At 43.5% G+C, this 16420-nt stretch overlaps 1 protein-coding gene across 1 annotated transcript in view; it reads right to left on the minus strand.

The window, feature by feature from the left end:
- EGFR (epidermal growth factor receptor) overlaps nucleotides 1-13175 on the minus strand; it is a 155864-nt gene extending 142689 nt beyond the window's left edge. The window contains 1 exon segment of the mRNA XM_041425213.1: nucleotides 12745-13175. Within this exon segment, the coding sequence (XP_041281147.1) occupies nucleotides 12745-12850 (106 nt within the window). The 5' untranslated portion in view covers nucleotides 12851-13175.
- Between the last annotated feature and the right edge of the window lie 3245 nt (nucleotides 13176-16420).

Below are 16420 nucleotides of genomic sequence, written 5' to 3' on the forward strand. Positions count from 1 at the left end.
TTGCAAAAGCACTTCCTTCTCTTCCCACTTTGGATTAAAGCCCATTTTGCATCACACTATGACCAATAATTTACCTAACCAATCATGTGGAAGGGATGAGGGGAATAAAAAAGAGATAGGAAGTTAGTAGCTGTGAAAACAGTTCGAAAGAGGCCATACATTGACACAGCTTGTCAGTTATAACCAAAATTTAAGTGCTTCTTTTTTTAAATAGAGTATTCATGCTTATGAAACTAACTAAGCCTTTTTAATGTTCATGTTCTAATAACTGTAATGCAAAAAAATCCACAGTGAAAGCTAACAACAGAGTAGAAATATAGTAAACTTAAACTATTTTTTAATTTTCATACAAACCTTGCACTGACATTGCCTATTTCTACTGACCTAGTGAGCAACTGGCAGAGGTAATCAAAAAGTGCCTGTCCTCTACACACAGGAACCTCAAATGTAAACCCACCTCAGCCCAAGCCAGGTAAGGGACTTATGGGCAGCTACAGCAACAGTGAACCTGAGCCATTAATCTCTAGCTGCCAGTATTTTCTATTATTTATTATTAGAGTTATTACATCTTCAGAGGGAAAGCCTTATTTTATGAAATTACATAAACACAATTGATGGTAGCAATTTATTCCAGGACCCTAAGACGTTCACTGACAATCTAACAATGGATGGAATTATTGTTGACAATTTTACAAAAGCTTTTATCGGAGTTTACGGGCCGTTTAAGGCCAACAGTGTGATCACCAGTACAATATCATCTCTCTCAGTAGTACAGAGCTGGCCCATAACAATCCATTTTCTAATCTTCTCTATTACAATCAGTCTGTTTACTTAGAAGTCATATGTTTGCTATTGCTGAAATTATCTGAGTCTCTGAAACTGTATTTTAGTCCACAGACAGGATCCAATAGGTCCCATGCTAAACAAGATAAAATAGCCCTTCTTTAAAATTCCAACAATCAACTCAGATTTTCTCTTCACAAGTTGAAATACAAAACACAGATGTTAGCATACCTGTATTAAATTACATGATACAGGTAAGACAATAAAAACGGTGATATATCTCCCCAGAAAATCAAAGGATTCAGTTCTTGACCCGAGTTTGTCATTGACACCCTTCCAGCCCCTATGCTGACAGGAGTTAATTTGGCTGGTAGTAACTAGTAACCAGACAGAGAAGAAGTAGAGAAGGTGTTAATTAGCTATTTTTACTCTTAATTCACTGAATAGCATGTGCTCATTGATGCAAACCAGACTGCTGCTGTTCAAATCAAGATGACCCTCATTTAGAAAAAGGGTCTGTTCTTCCTTTTTTTGCACATGCTAAGTCTTTCATGTGTCAACAAGAATTATCCACACATACTGATGGGAGCATCTTACACACTGCTGAACACAAACTTCCTTGGTGCTGGATTAGTTCATCTACCATAGACAACTGTGATAAACTGATGCTGCCTAGGGGATCTGCCTCATTAAGGAGGGAAAGGGAGAACAAGAACAGATTTGAAATAATAAAATCATTAACAAGAGCACCTTGAAGAGCTTATTAGGTAGGAAACAGACTGACAATACTATTGTTCAACACTTAATTACTTTTTGAAGGCCAGATGGAAATAAGAGAGCATTTCAGTGGTCATCCTTTCAAATTCAAAACAAAAAGACAAATATCAAACTGATCCATTAACTGGGCATGTATCCTAAAACAGATGTTTGAAGAAATAATGAGATCCTACCAGACAACTGAAGATGCTTAAGTTTCAACTTCACATCTTACTGCAGACTTCCTCACTACAAGAGGTCAAATTAGGAACTACAAATTACTTTTACACCAAATTAAAAATGCTGCAACTCAATTACTTATCCTTACAGGCAGGTGGAAGCTGAACACATAACAAATCTGTCTTACATGCTTTCCTTTCCGGATCTGCTGTGAAATACTTGTCCCTGCTCCTACTCTTGAAGACTGAACTTCTGCTATTCATTTTTGGGGTAGTGATAATGGCATCAGTATCTACCCAGATGTTCCAAACATGGCAATAGAGGCAAAGTGTGGTGCTGATACACCTTGCCAGCACCTCACTCAGCCCGCTGCACAGACACCAGCTCAGCTCTCATGCTGATCTTCCTCTGCTACACGAGTGAAACTTCGAATAGAAGCCCATGCTGTGTCCCCAACATGTTTTGGTACACAAGGACCAACTAGAAGGGGCTTTTTTCATTAGAAAGCCAAACACCAAATGGTCCATCTGTACAGGCAATCAGTGCTGGCCATTGTGTCTCACTAAGGACAGTCTCAGCATTCTGATGCCAGTCACCATTCGAATATGGAACCTGAGGTGGAAAAAACTCTCCTGCTGGGCATAATTCATCTTCTGTTCACATTACCACAGGTCTCCAATACGAAAAATCTGGACCAGTACTTGAGGGAGGGGAGATGTGACTGGTTTTCTGACAGCTTGGTTTTTAGGAGTGTTTTCAGAGCTAGACTAAGGGAGAGAAGTTGACGTCACACTTCCACAATTTCCCAACTCTCCTCAAATGCCAAGGGCCCCACGTTGTACCCACTGCTCTCTGGTGCAAAACCCATGTACATGTGGAAACCTAACAGCTTCAATTATGGTCTAGCTGTGACAAATCAGCTTCCAGAGTCAGGATTTTGCCAACCAACACTTCTGCTTCCAAAAAAATTGGTTTGTTTTGTTCTGGTTTAATCGGTTTTTCACTTAGGGTATTCTGTTTGTTTTTAATAGGAAAGAAAAAAAAAAAGTAATGTACTTGGTGCTGAAATAGTCTGAAGAGCAGTAAAATAAATTGAATCCTGTTCAAGAAGTGAGAATGTCAAAATTCCATTCATGAGAAATAGGTTGCAATAAAAATGGAGGAGAAAAACCACTCCACTTCTTAACTTACATTTTCATTTTTAAAGGCCCTTGCTATTCAGCAGTTTCCAAAACATCATGCCCACCAGTCACTCAGACTTGAGGATACCTCCCCCACATTTTTGTGGGGGAAGACTTCCTTGTCTTGTGCCCAGTAGATGATCTGTGGACCTTCAGATTTAACACATGAGAAACAAATTTGTCAAAGATTAGTCATATCTGCACATATCACAGCTGTCCCTTCTCAATGATTAAAGGAAATGAGGAAGGTTTTATTTTTCTCCCAGCTTCTAAAATTTGTGTAAAATTCACCACCAATGCCTTCATGTAACTTCCGCTCTCAGAATTAACAGTGATCACATATGCAAAATGGTATTTTTATCTGGCACCGAAGATTTGTTATCTTCATTATTTTGAAATATCTTTTATCAATTTTGTATAAATCTTGTGTTTAATGTACCTTTCATGCTATATTAACTGAAAAAGTTGGAAAGAAACACGATAGCAAAATTTTATCCTGAATAGAGCAGACGATCACTTGGCCAGTAGGCCCTGAATCTTTCCATATCCCAAGGCTCCATATCATATTGATTGTCCAGGGCATATTTTCATAAATTAATACTATTTTGTATGTGGCACAAACAGGTATGACAGAGCAGTAAAGTGACCATACATTTTTTTAAATACTATTTTCACAACACCAAAACCACCTGGGATTTTCCAGTTCCATAATATAGCTACTTAAAATTACAACAAAGTACGAAATAAAAACATCAGGAAACAAAGGACAAGCAGACCTTTTCTTCCTTACCTTCTACATTGAATTGCAATGCTCTCATCCAAAGTCCAAATCCAAGAGCAGAAGTTGCAAGTGACCCATGAAGCACATCCCCTTGGAAACACCAGGGACAGCACATAATCCATGAACACATCTGAGAAAAGCAGTTTTCTGCAGCTCTGGTTATGCACATCCATGGGAGTTGATGGCCAAGTAAGACATGAAGGAAAGTTAAGACTGCAGCAACTGTAAATATTTGGGAAGCACCTGCTTGAGAATTGCCCATTAAAATTACAGAAAATGGAGGTGCCCTTGGCCAGGCGATTTCTTTTTCCTGTTAAGAATCCGTTTGTAGAAAATTCACAAGAAAATATAAGTGTAGAAGATACAGCACAATGCCACCTGTGCAAACATATGTGCACCTCATTTTAAAGTGAGCTCTGGTTAAGTGGCTTGTGTTGAAATGCTACCTAGCATTCAAAGTGTAAACCAGCTTAATCATATCTATTGAAAACCACATAATAAATAACATGAAATATGCAGCATGCCATCCTAATTGCAGAGGTTGTCTCACTTACTAGAAGTCATTTATTTATTCAAATTACTTGAGCTACGTGATTCAATCTGAATCATGGGAACTAGTTACTGATTTGTACAAACAGCCTCTTCTTTGCTAAAGGCATTGTTGAAATAACTGACCCAACTGCTAAAACAAGCTTCTTCCTTGAACCCTGCCTCCTTCTTTAGTTTTACTTCCTGAGTGAACTTCAGAAAACATCACTGTTCTCAAAAGCACAGTAAATTTAATAAAAAAATAATTCCAATGCAATGAACTAAGTAATGCAATGGGAAAATCGGTATTTTCAACATGAAAAATTGCTTAGTAATAGGGAACTGCACATGCAGCCATAACTTCACTTTGCAGAACTGAAGTACACAGCTCTCAAGAAGAAACATGCACTGCCTCAGATGTGATTCAAACTTAACTTTCAGAATTGCACATGTCTCAGAGCTTAATGAGGGAGAGGGAGTGAATACATATCCATGAATACATATCTCCAGACAGAAGAAGCTACAATTCTTTTTTGGTTGGTTGGTTGGTTTTAGGTTTGTTTTTTTTTAAGTTAGGCCTTGCAATGTTAAAACTGCCATCATAACTGTGCTGCAGCTACATAGAAAGCATAATTTAGGAAACAATACATCTGCTTACACCCAGCCTTGATTTGCAGCTACTGTCTCACAGTGCTGTTATTTCAGGAGGTGCCAGGGCTTTCCCGGGGCGATGGAGCAAGGGGCCAGGCATGCTGAGCCCTACCACAGGCAGGGAGTGAGCATGCCTCAGCCAACAGGAGCCAAGCCAGATGCATGCCACCACAGGTCACCTCATCCCAGGCTCCGGCCAGCGTCCATCAAGGGACATGTCCCCAGGGAAGGGCACACAGAAGGGCCTTCAGGAAAGGGAAGAAAGGATGCTGTGCATGAGACATTTTTTCAAAGCTTGCGAATAAGCCCCAAGTAGGATGTTGGTTACCTTCAACTCCAGGCAGTGTTTATCATTGGCTTGGGCATGGGGTGAGAGGCCAAAATACTAGCAGGCAACTTCATCAGTGGCCAGATGTATTGCCTCAGGCAAGCATTCAAAGTCTCTGTGGCTTCCAGCCCTTGAATCATGATAGGTAAAACAATACTTTTCCCTATCTAGGAAAAGTGCTGTGCGAGCTCGCAGTGCCCCAGTGCCAAGACTGGCTGATTTCCAAGGCTTTCCTGGTTATCTTTGTATTTACTGCAGAATCTGGTGATGGGAAGGCAGGGATTATGCCACCATATCGTGATTACCAAACATACAAATGCCACTCCCACAAAGTGATAATTTTCTTCTTATAAAAGCCAGAGCTAAAATACTACTATCTTGTCATCAAGACAGCTGGTTTATATCCTCTTCTCCTTCCTTCCACCTCTTACCCAGAAAACATCCTGTCTAGCATGCTCCCTGCCGACTCATCCAACCCATCCTGCATCCAGGAAGGAGCCATCTACCCCAGCAGAGTGGTTCTGACCCAACTGCATTTGCTGGCCCTGTTGCTTACAGTTTTTCAGTTTGGGATGGAGGGGCTGGCAAATCCCTGACTTTTCCAAGGAGCTGGATGATACTCTGGAGAGGCTATCCACCTTTCACACAGCACCTTTGCAAGGTAAAGCAACCACAGAGAGGTAACTGCTAGACAAGATGGCTTTTAACCCACACAGAAGCGTTGCTGGCCTTTGGGCCATTGCTCCTGCTCGGCAGTGTCACCCTGCCTGCCCAGAGCCCCAGCCTGCCTCCAGCAAGGAGCCTGCAAGGCTCGGGCTCCTCCACCGGAGCTCAGCTATGGATGGTGAAGGGGTCAAACATGTGGAGGCCAGGGAGGTGATGGATACCAAAGCTTCTTTTAATTTAAACCTATTTATTTATCCCCATTTCATTATTTTTGCTATTTCACCATTTCAATTTATGAAAATAGAAAGAAGTGATCACAAGCGTTTTGGACTTCATTTATCTCAGTGCTCACAGAGATCAGAGCAGAACTATTAATGTGTACACAAATGACAGTTTACCCCACTCCCAAAGCCTTAATTTTTTGAGCCAAGCTCAGCAAACAAGCCTTGGCCAAAAAACTAAGTGGGAGGGAGGTATAAGAAAATCAAGTGGTATTCTGGTATTTTCAAAATAAACCTGCAAATTTTCATTTCAAACAACATTTCATTTTGCTTCTTATCCGACTTGAAAAGAAATCGTATCAAGTAAAATTTGATCTTCCAGATTATATTAAAACAGGGCTTTTTTCTTGGTGTTTTGTTGCAGGTTTTTTTTTCTCTTTAATTTCACTAAAACCACCCTGACACACTTGCTTCAGTACGACTGGAAATTATTCTTTTTTTTAGGTTTTTTTTTCCTCTTCAACCAGTGAAACAAACAAAAGGCACCCATGATTCAATGCACTCTGCTAGCAGAACATGCACGTGAACACGTAGACGTTTACTTTCATGTATTCAGATGTGCTGGGCAGACGTAGGAACGCTGGCAGAAGGAGAATCCCTGCATCTGGCTTGCATGGATCTGTCAACAGGCAAAACACACTTTGCATTGAAGCTTCCAAATGAATGCTCATACATCCCTACGGGTTACATAAATCCAGCACGTCTCTCTCTTAACTATGCCTTCTGTTTGTTAAAAAATAATTTTTTAAAAAGTGTGGTGTGGTAGCACTTGCACTTGTCAATGGCCAACCCACATGGCCGCATCTTTTCACTTTGGTCATCAGAAAGATTTCCTGTTTAAACACGCAATCTCACAGGTAGGTTTCTCATGCTTCTTCCTTTGAACAACCATCAATAACATTAAGCATGGAGAGCACAATACCCACACCTACACATTCCCCCCTTAAGACAAATTACAAAGTCGTGTCACAGTTCCTAATAAATAACCACCTTGCTTCAGCAGAAATAGGTATTTATTTTGGTCCAATTTCTCTGTACAGAGGAGTACATCTTTTTTTTCCACATTTCCTTTAAGAATGACTTCTTCTGCACATACTAATGCCAAATGTTCTGTAACTATTTCTGAAATTTAAAAAAAAAATACACTATTACTCAATACTGTTAGGTCAGCAGAATTCAGCCATAAAAAAGGAAGCATTACAATTCCATTTGCCATAGTTGGAAGTGAAGAAGTAACATAATCAGAATGGACTGAAACACCACTACGTCTCATACTGTACCAACTAATAGTGTTCCTGGAAGATCCTGGAAGAAAGGGAAGGTTAAATCCGTAGGTACTTTACAGGATCAGTGTGTACTGTATTAAGCTGAACAAGGACTGTCAAAGTCCACACAAAACACTAAGCAGTGGATTTCCACACTGTGTACCATTAATGCCTGGAAAAACATAATTCACTGAACACTTGAACACTTTCTACCAACACCTACACAATGCCGACAAACCCATAGTGCAGGCCCTCCATGTACTCATGGATTTCATGAGCTCTCTGAAGCCAAAAGGTATGAACAGCAGCAGTGCTCAGGGATGGAGGGCTTCTGATGGGTCACATCCAACTCAGTTCTTGTACCATCCTCATCACCAGAGGTGTGTGGCATTGCAGAAGCTTTGTTTAAAGGGTGATCCCAGCGGTGAGGGCCCCTCATTATTATCCCTGTTCCTCTGCCATAGAGCTCAGCATCACACACCTCCCAGCCATGGTCCCTATCACAGGCGCTGGGTGAAGCACTGCTCAGCACCCAGAGAGGCAAGTTCTACACTTAGAGCAAGATGTGTTGCTCAAGCTAATCTCAAGGCGAGTGCGAGACAGGAAACTATCCCTGTCACCGCAGAAACTGCTGCTCGAGTTCTCATCGCAGGCTACACACCTCCCACAGCTGCCACAAACCAAACGCAGGAGTCAAAGAGTGAGAACGATCCTGCCACTGAGAAGCACATAACAGCTCTGCTGCATTTCCTAATAACTTTCTCTTTTTGATAAAGCTAGTCATTTCTCAGCCAAGTTGAATGAGATTCTTGTGCCAGATGAGCCCTGACTGACAGAATTTCATTTTCCACTAGTAGATGTGTACAGCAGAACGGGGCTTTGAGAAATTATAAACACAATTAGAAGATGCCTTATGCAATTCACACAATTCAAAAATGGCAATTATTCTAGCCAGCAAGTAATCTTTTTACAGAATTTGACTAGTCTAGATTTATAAAGGTTTGTCAGCCAGGTCACCCCAGAAAGTGTTCCTAATATAGAACAGCCAGAAGATGCTTTTGTGAGTACAGCCTGTTCTGGCTCCCTCAAATAAAAGTTCTACGAGGCAAATTTGTGTTACACAAACCCTTTTGCAATACAGATGCAAGTCTAACATGAGTTTTGACACAAGTTCTCATACCTGTGAATGCTGGTGCTTATAACATAACATGTTGACACTAATTTTGAGTATCAGTTCTTTCTGGGATAATCCACTCACACACACGGTGTGACTGTACTCTCAGATGCACACATACTACCGAAATCTGGACTAGAGCAAAAGTTTGTAGCAATATCAATAGTTTCTATGCAAAACCATTCCATGAAGGTACTGTCATCCTCCCAAAAATGAAGTAAACCTTCCACTAGGCTTGTTTCCGAAGGGCTATTAAGCAAAGGCAGTTTGTGCTCAAGGAAGATAAGGACACTTTCTGAAGGAACTGGTTTGGCTAGTCAGCTATCTTGCTGCTAAAGCTAGCATATCCCAGATTTCAGTGATACATGGATACCTAAATGCAAAAGTCAGCCCTGAGGACCATAATGGCATTGTGCGACACTCCCCAAAAGTCTCTCTTTATAAATTAACAAATAAATTACAACGGACTACTCTGATTGTAAAGTCTCCAGGGCATTGATCTTGATTTCCTATTTATCTGCAAATCTCTTAATATACTCTTGATGCAAGAAATAACACATTTGTATTTAGTAGCACTTCAGCATCTGGTTTGCTCACCATACACACACACTTTGCCGAGAGGCCAATCTCCCTCGTAAAATTTTGCACATAGTCACTATTTTTTGCAGATTGCCTGAATTAAGGAGATGACTTGCTAGCATTTTACCTTCCTTTTGCTGCTCTTAATGATGGGGTTTGGGTTTTGTTCTTAAGCATTCACACACTGAGGCACTGGAGTAAAAGCAGCTCTACACTCAACAGTATTTATTTATTTCTATTATCCCACCAAATAGGGCCATATCAGTGTCTAAGTTTCCATTTCTCTAACTGTATTTACCATCAAGACTGCACAGATTTATTTTAGTTTGCAAATTCAAAAAACATTTGGTCATTTACCAAGGATATAGAAAATAATAAGTGGCTGTACAGACAACACCTCACACAATAAATACCTACACAAACATACTACCAGCTCCTGTCCACATAGAAAATTCCACTTCTGTCAGTGGTAATACAAATACAGGAATGAGAGAACAGTGCTCCAGCTCTCCCAGGACTTCAACAGGAGTACAAGACATCCTTTACCAGGTACCAGGTAGACAGGGAACACTGCTGATTCCTCAGCCACCCTGTGGATGTGTGGGCAGCCCTCTGCTCCTGGGAGGCCCCCATAGCAGGCACAACTCACAGGCTCCTGACAGATCTTTGCTCCACAGAGCAGCGGCCAGGTTATACTGGAGGGCATCTAAAAAAGCACTGGATGCTTGCACGTAACTGGATCAAGCTCTGCACAATCCACAAAGACTCATCTACCTGTAGGTGTTTGTCACAAGTAAGCATGGAATAATACACAGTGCAGAAACTGCAAGACAATACTCAATATAAATACACACACAGCCCACATGTAAACACTAGACAGGATATTAGACAAAAGTTTTTTACTTCACATGGACATGAATATTTGGATACCCTTAAAGAACTTAGTGCTTTGTGTAAGACTCCAGGTACAGAAGGCTACCACAGTCCACTCTGGCAGCTCCCGAGCCGCCTGGTACGCCTGCGTGCTCACTCCTGACACGGACCAGCACACTCCCATCCCACAAAGGCTGCAGCTACAGATCAAAACTAGAGATATAAAACCAATGTGTAGCAACAAAAAGCAATTTGCTGAACCGTAGCACTGTCACCGAGCACTGGCACACAAAAAGGACACGGGTCAAATGCATCCAGCGTAAGTGGCATGCCAGCTATCACAGGTATTTATCTCAGGTACCACCAAGCAGGCCTCCCGGGTAGATTAGTGGAAATCTGGATTAGTTCTACTGTGCTTAATGTGGGTTAACATCAGAGCAGCTACACAGAGGTGGGTATTGATCCCTGTGATGAGAGTACTTCACTTTTGAGCAATGCTGTTTGGTTCTGGAATATGTTCAATTAGGCTTTTGTTTGTATCTTAATGATTACAGTGTTACAACAAAACCAGTTTTCTCTCATCCATCTTCAAGAAAATTAATTCTACAGTTTTGGGAGAAGATACAATTGTATTTAAATTTCCATTCAAACATTATGTTGATTGGATTTTATAGGCTGATTCTGATGTTCTTCTAACAGCTGTCCAGGCACATTTTCTTTTTTTGAGACCACCCCATTTAGTAATAGAACAAATCAGGTTGAAGTTTTAAGAAGTGCCATTTCACATGCAATTTGAACTTGCAGAAGTATTGCATATATTTATGACAGCAAGTTTCCTTTCAGCATTTCTCTGAATTGTGATGCTGGGTCATATCACTTGGCCAAGGAGACAGTCCCAAACATACACTGATCTTCTACTAGCTGCTGGACCTGTTGCGTCAAATCAATAATGCACAATTCTCAGATGCTGCTTCATTTTGTGCCTCGGAGTAATTTTCTTGCTTATCTTCAAGAGTGGGGAGAAACTAATGAAGTCCAATCAACTGATTAATGCTTTCTGAAGAAATCCTTTTGCCTCCACCTCTGCCACTGAGCCTCCAGTTCCTACCAGAGGAACAGTTACCTGCTAACACAACATTCTGAGAATAACCTCTACTGGATTTATCATGTAGCCATTGATTATTTAGTAATCCGCAAAAAACTGGCAACCTTCTAAGCTTATGAGACACAGAATTAAACATTACAAACAAGGTATTTCTCCTCACTCTTAACATATTATACAGGGCATGTGCACCTGAGCCTGCATCTCTAAAGACAGGCAGAGCAGATGAGAGGCACTTTACTTCTCATCACCTTCAAAGGATGAGGAAAAATAAATAAATAAATAAAAAGAAAACCAGGAAAGAAAAACTGCCCATGTTACATCAACAACAGGTATGAACTTGAATTCTGGAACAAGAGAATCTTTCCGCTTTTTAAAGGTTGTGCAACTAGTTCTTTTGGATGGGGTGTTCCTCACTTTCAGGGTGGCTTTACAGTCCACAGTCACGAAAGACTAACTCAGTTGCTCTGAGCCATGCAATCAGCCCTTCGAGTAAGTAATAGTTCTCTTCTCCCGCTTTTTCTTTAAAAAGAATGAAAGGAAAAAGAAGAAAAACCAAACCACCCAAATCTGCATTTTTTTCCTCTGGCTGGCAGATTTCCAAGATAAAGAGGACTGCTCTCCGGCTGGAACAGCAACCGGGGCCTGCTCTCCAAACTCACAAAAGAGAACACCACACACAGAGAAAATGTGACGGGTCCGACCGGCCAGAAACGTCTTCTCACTCTCTGAAACAGCTTCTCCAATAAAGAAGGAAAACCCAAGCACCCGTGGCAGCCCCACGCCCCAGCCCCACAGCCAGCCCCGCCGTGCTGTTCCCACGCACCGCCGGGACGGGCGGGCAGCGCCGAGGCCGGCAGCGCCGGCAGGCTGGGGACGGGACGGGACGGGACGGGAAAGGACGGGACGGGACGGCGGCTCCTTCGCGCCGGGTCGGGCAGGGATAAATCACTCCTCCTTCTGATAACTGGGGAACCAGAACACACAAGAAGTTCCCCCTTTTTTTTTTTTTCAGTCACCCCCTCACCAGGTGAATACTTCTTTCTATTATTACTAAGACTATCTCTGAACAGGACAAGCGGAGGTGTCCGGGTCAGAGCGACAGCGGGTTACCGGAGCGGCGCTTACTCGGGAACCCCGCGGCTTTTCCCCGCCGCCCGGTGCAGGGGAGCCGAGAGCGGCTGTGCTGGGCTGAGCCCGGGAATGCTCTCCGGGGAGCGACTGGGAAACGTGGGAAGGGGGAAAGGAGAAAAAAGAAACACTAAAGAAGAGAAGCACAACAGATGAGATGTGCCAAGGCTTATTCCCTTTTATTTCCTCCACCCCCACAAAAGAAAATAAGCCAAGAATCAGGAAGTCAGGGCTGCGTGATCGCTGCTATAGGTTTGGTTTTCTCCCCATTTCTCCCCTCTCTCTGTTTTTGGGGTGAGTTTTTTGTTTTGATTTGTTTTTTCTTCTTAGGGAAATAAGTAGTTGGGACTTTCCCTCCGCCTCTCCCCACGGGAGGCCGCGGCACGCAGCCGCCCGCAGCCCCGGCTCCCTGGTCACCCAGTACGCAGCCGGCAAAGGACGGCGGGACCCCCGCGCCCTCGCCCCCTCGCTCCCCCGCCCCCTACCTTTCTTTCCCTCCACGGCGAGGCAGAGAGCGAGGCGCCACAGCAGCAGCACCAGGACAGCGGCGCCGCGGGGCCCGGCGGCAGCGAGGGGGCTGCGGCCGCCCATGCTGCGGGACCGCCGCTCCCTCGGCGGAGTGCGTGGGGGTCGGACGGGAGGGGAGCACGGATGATTCCGCGGAGCCGCTCTTGCTCCCCTCTGCTCTTCTCCCGCGGCAGCGATCAGCTCCTCTCCGGCGCTCTGCCCTGCGCGGCTCCGAGCAGCATGCTGGAGGGCGGCCGTCGAGGTCTGCGCGCACACGTGCGTGCCCCGCTGCGGGCGGGCTGCTGCCTTCCTCCTCCTCCTCGTCCCACCTCTGCTCCTCCTGCTGCAGGCGGCGGCGGGTGCACAAGGGCTTGCGGAGCGGCTGGAGCCGGCTGTGGGACGGGGTGCGCCCGGCTGCGCTCTCCACTCGGTCGCGGAGCGCAGGGGCTCCCTCTGGGGACGCCAAGGAGGAGGAGGATTGGGAGGGAGCAAGGAGGAGAGGGGAGGAGAAACCGGCAGCGCCGTCCCCGCCGAGGTGGAGAAGGGGCGGACACCCCACCTGTCCCGGAATATAGGATGAGAGGAGGTGGGAGAGGGGACGAGATAGTATAGTCGTTCCTCCTTGCTCCGGAGGGTGTGTATGCGTGGCTTTTCTACTTCCTGGCAGTTTCTGCCCGGCAGCTGCCAAAAGCATTTGCGGCACTGCTGGCAAAAAAGCGGCGTGGCCTAACCCAGCTTCTGCCTTCCCGTGTGCTCCCGCCCGGGAGTGGTGGGGGGCAGAAGGCTACGGCACTGCGGGTGTCCCGGGAGCGTTGCAGCAGAAGCGCTGTCCCGTCCCGTTCCTCAGGGAGAGCTGTCCCGTCGCAGCGCCAGCGCAAGGGAGAGCTGAGGCGTTTTACTGGAGAGCAGTGAAGCCGCTCCGGAGGTTCGATCCATTCCCCAGGGGAGCATCGCCGGGGCTACGGCCTCTTTTCTGCCCCCCAAAATCAGCGCAGCCCACTCGGCCTCTGCGAATAGTCCTGCTCTCGTACTGGTCATTTTACTCCCAATACTTGTAAGGCCAAGTGTTTGCGTGGAATGAAGCAGCGCGGTTTTAATGCGTATTTAGCGCGCGGATAACAGAGTGCATGTCTGCCCGTATCGCTTCTATTCCCCTGCTGCCAGCCCTGAGAAAGTTCCTCTGCCAGCCCTGAGAAAGTTCCCTTGCTCCGTGTAGCAAGTTACTTAATACAAACAAAATAACACAAGTACTCCTGAGGTGCTCCAAGTACATCCACAGACATTAAGCAAAAGAGTACCGGTATGGTGCTCCTTTCCCTCAAGAGAAAAACCCAAGGTATTCAGGATTCATTAAAATATTCCTATGGGGTTTTTAACAGGCTGTTTCTCTGGAAAGTGGGAGGAAGCACTGTCTTGTCACTCAGATATGTAAATAGGACACGTACGTGCCACTTGTCTGGGCTGGGGTTTCTCCGGGTAAATCAGGATTCTACACTCAAACCTGCTGAACGCTGGTGGTAATTTCTTCATAAAGCTCTTCTGAGGGCTTAGGTTACACAGTCAATAGGATATGAAGACTTAAAACTGCTGTGATTAAGTGGGAACTCCAGAACTAAAGCAAATAATGACATGAGGCTTGGGAAATTCCATGCTAAACGTCTGCGTCTATCACAGGGTACTGGAGCACAATAGATTGCAAAACAGTCACTGAGTGTACCTTGACTTTTCTCTGTTATGCATGTTTCCCTGAGAGATCCATCACCCTTCTCCTACCAGTCAAATTCCTCTGTAAAATCTTTTTTTCCTAATAGATCAACTAGCCGCACTCCTAACTAGGCAAAGAAAACTACCATCCCATTTACACATCCTAGCACAAAGCCCGATACCTGGCCACATGCCTTTAATCATTTATTGGGATGAGTTGCATTACAAGACAGCTTTCATATGCTGTAGCTGACATTCTGGTTCAATTATATTTTATAAATAATGTGAAAGGTGTACTTTGAAGTAAACTCAGACATTACCAACATCCGAGGAACTCTGTTCATGTGATTGGTTTCGTGGCTGTAGCTGAGGGCAGAACCTTAGCTTACAATAAAATATTAGTACAAATTTGCTTCAAAGATTCTCACACAGTGCAACTTCATAAAGACTATATGTATATGGTTCATTTTCATTTATTTAGACAAATAGGAGGATCTTTAAAAGCGAGAGAGACCTAGAAAAAAGAGATCAGTTTCTAGGGAGGGAAGATTTGCAAAGCATCCTCAAAACACACTAATGATTACAGTTTGCACTATGATAAAGGAAATGCAATTAAGACAACCAAGAAATGAACTTCAAATCAGTTCTGTAGGTAAATAATAAATAAAAATGTGTCCCTAGACATGCACACTGGGTATCAAGCTGCCAATATAGAAGGTAATAGGATTTTTAAAATCTAGAAAAAGAAAGGATTCAAAGTAACAAATGAAAACCAAACTAAATATAGGGGAAAAAAAGAAAACATTTTTGCATGTGAATTTAGTGGAGAAACTGGTCAAAATCCTGTCCTAACATGCTGAAGAACAAATACTTGCTTTGCAAAATTTTTGTAATTCTACCTGATATACTGAGCAGGAACATTTCATACTTGTTTCACACCTCACCCCCCCCCAATCATGTACTGCCCTGATATAAACGCGCATAAATTCAAGTATTCGATCCTAACTAAACACCTGCTTCATTGCTGACACGGTGAGCAAGGAGAGACTAGGCAAATCCCCCTTTAAATTTTTTTCCCACACTGCAGCTACCCACTATGGAGACTCTCATCTGCTGCTGGCAGTGCAGTACTGCTGAAGGGGCTGCACAGCAAGCTGCTGTAAATTCTGTCCTCCCACCTTTGTGAGCACAAATATGTTACTTTTGTGGCATTGTGCTCTGCTTGCCAAGGTCATGAGACATGTAAAGGAACTCTAAGACTGAAGTTTGAGAAGCTTACCACAGGCAGGAATTTCAGGTCTTTTTTACCCAACTGAGCAATTTCTGAAATGGATTGAATTCAAACACCACATATTCCCTAAACAGCTGGTCACATACCCAGTGTTGCTTTGGTATGACTCCTTTGGAGGGAACATGACTTTTACCAAAGGCATGCAATATTCATGTTGCAAAATTTTATTACTTATTACTGCCTGCATGTGTGCATGGATCAAAGGTCATGGAACAAAGGTCGACCTTTTGATCATCAATTTTAAATTGATTGTTTGTAATGAAAGTACTAAAGGCAACATCTGTCTTCAGCTTTCTTTTTATTTGCTTGCTTTATAATAGATAGATAGATAGATAGATAGATAGATAGATAGATAATTTTGTCTTCTATATATTAAGGATAAACATGCTGACCTATGAAGTAAAGATCATGTAATCTGGTAGTTCTTCCACATGAACATACTTTTGGATTGCAATATTTGACTCACCACCACTTACCTGCACCACTGAGCTCGTTACTTTACCAGACATGGAGAGAAGTAGCTGTAGGAGGATGAATAACTGATTTCCCTATCAATGGAAAAAGCAGGATTAATTCTCCTATCTCTTCCACATTCCCTCCAAACACAGAGTTTCAAAATCCTCTCAAGAGTAAAAAAATCCCTGCTGCTGGATCCTTTC

Source organism: Onychostruthus taczanowskii, unplaced genomic scaffold, assembly GCF_017590055.1.
Source record: "Onychostruthus taczanowskii isolate IOZ18803 unplaced genomic scaffold, ASM1759005v1 scaffold88, whole genome shotgun sequence".
NCBI lineage: Eukaryota > Metazoa > Chordata > Aves > Passeriformes > Passeridae > Onychostruthus > Onychostruthus taczanowskii.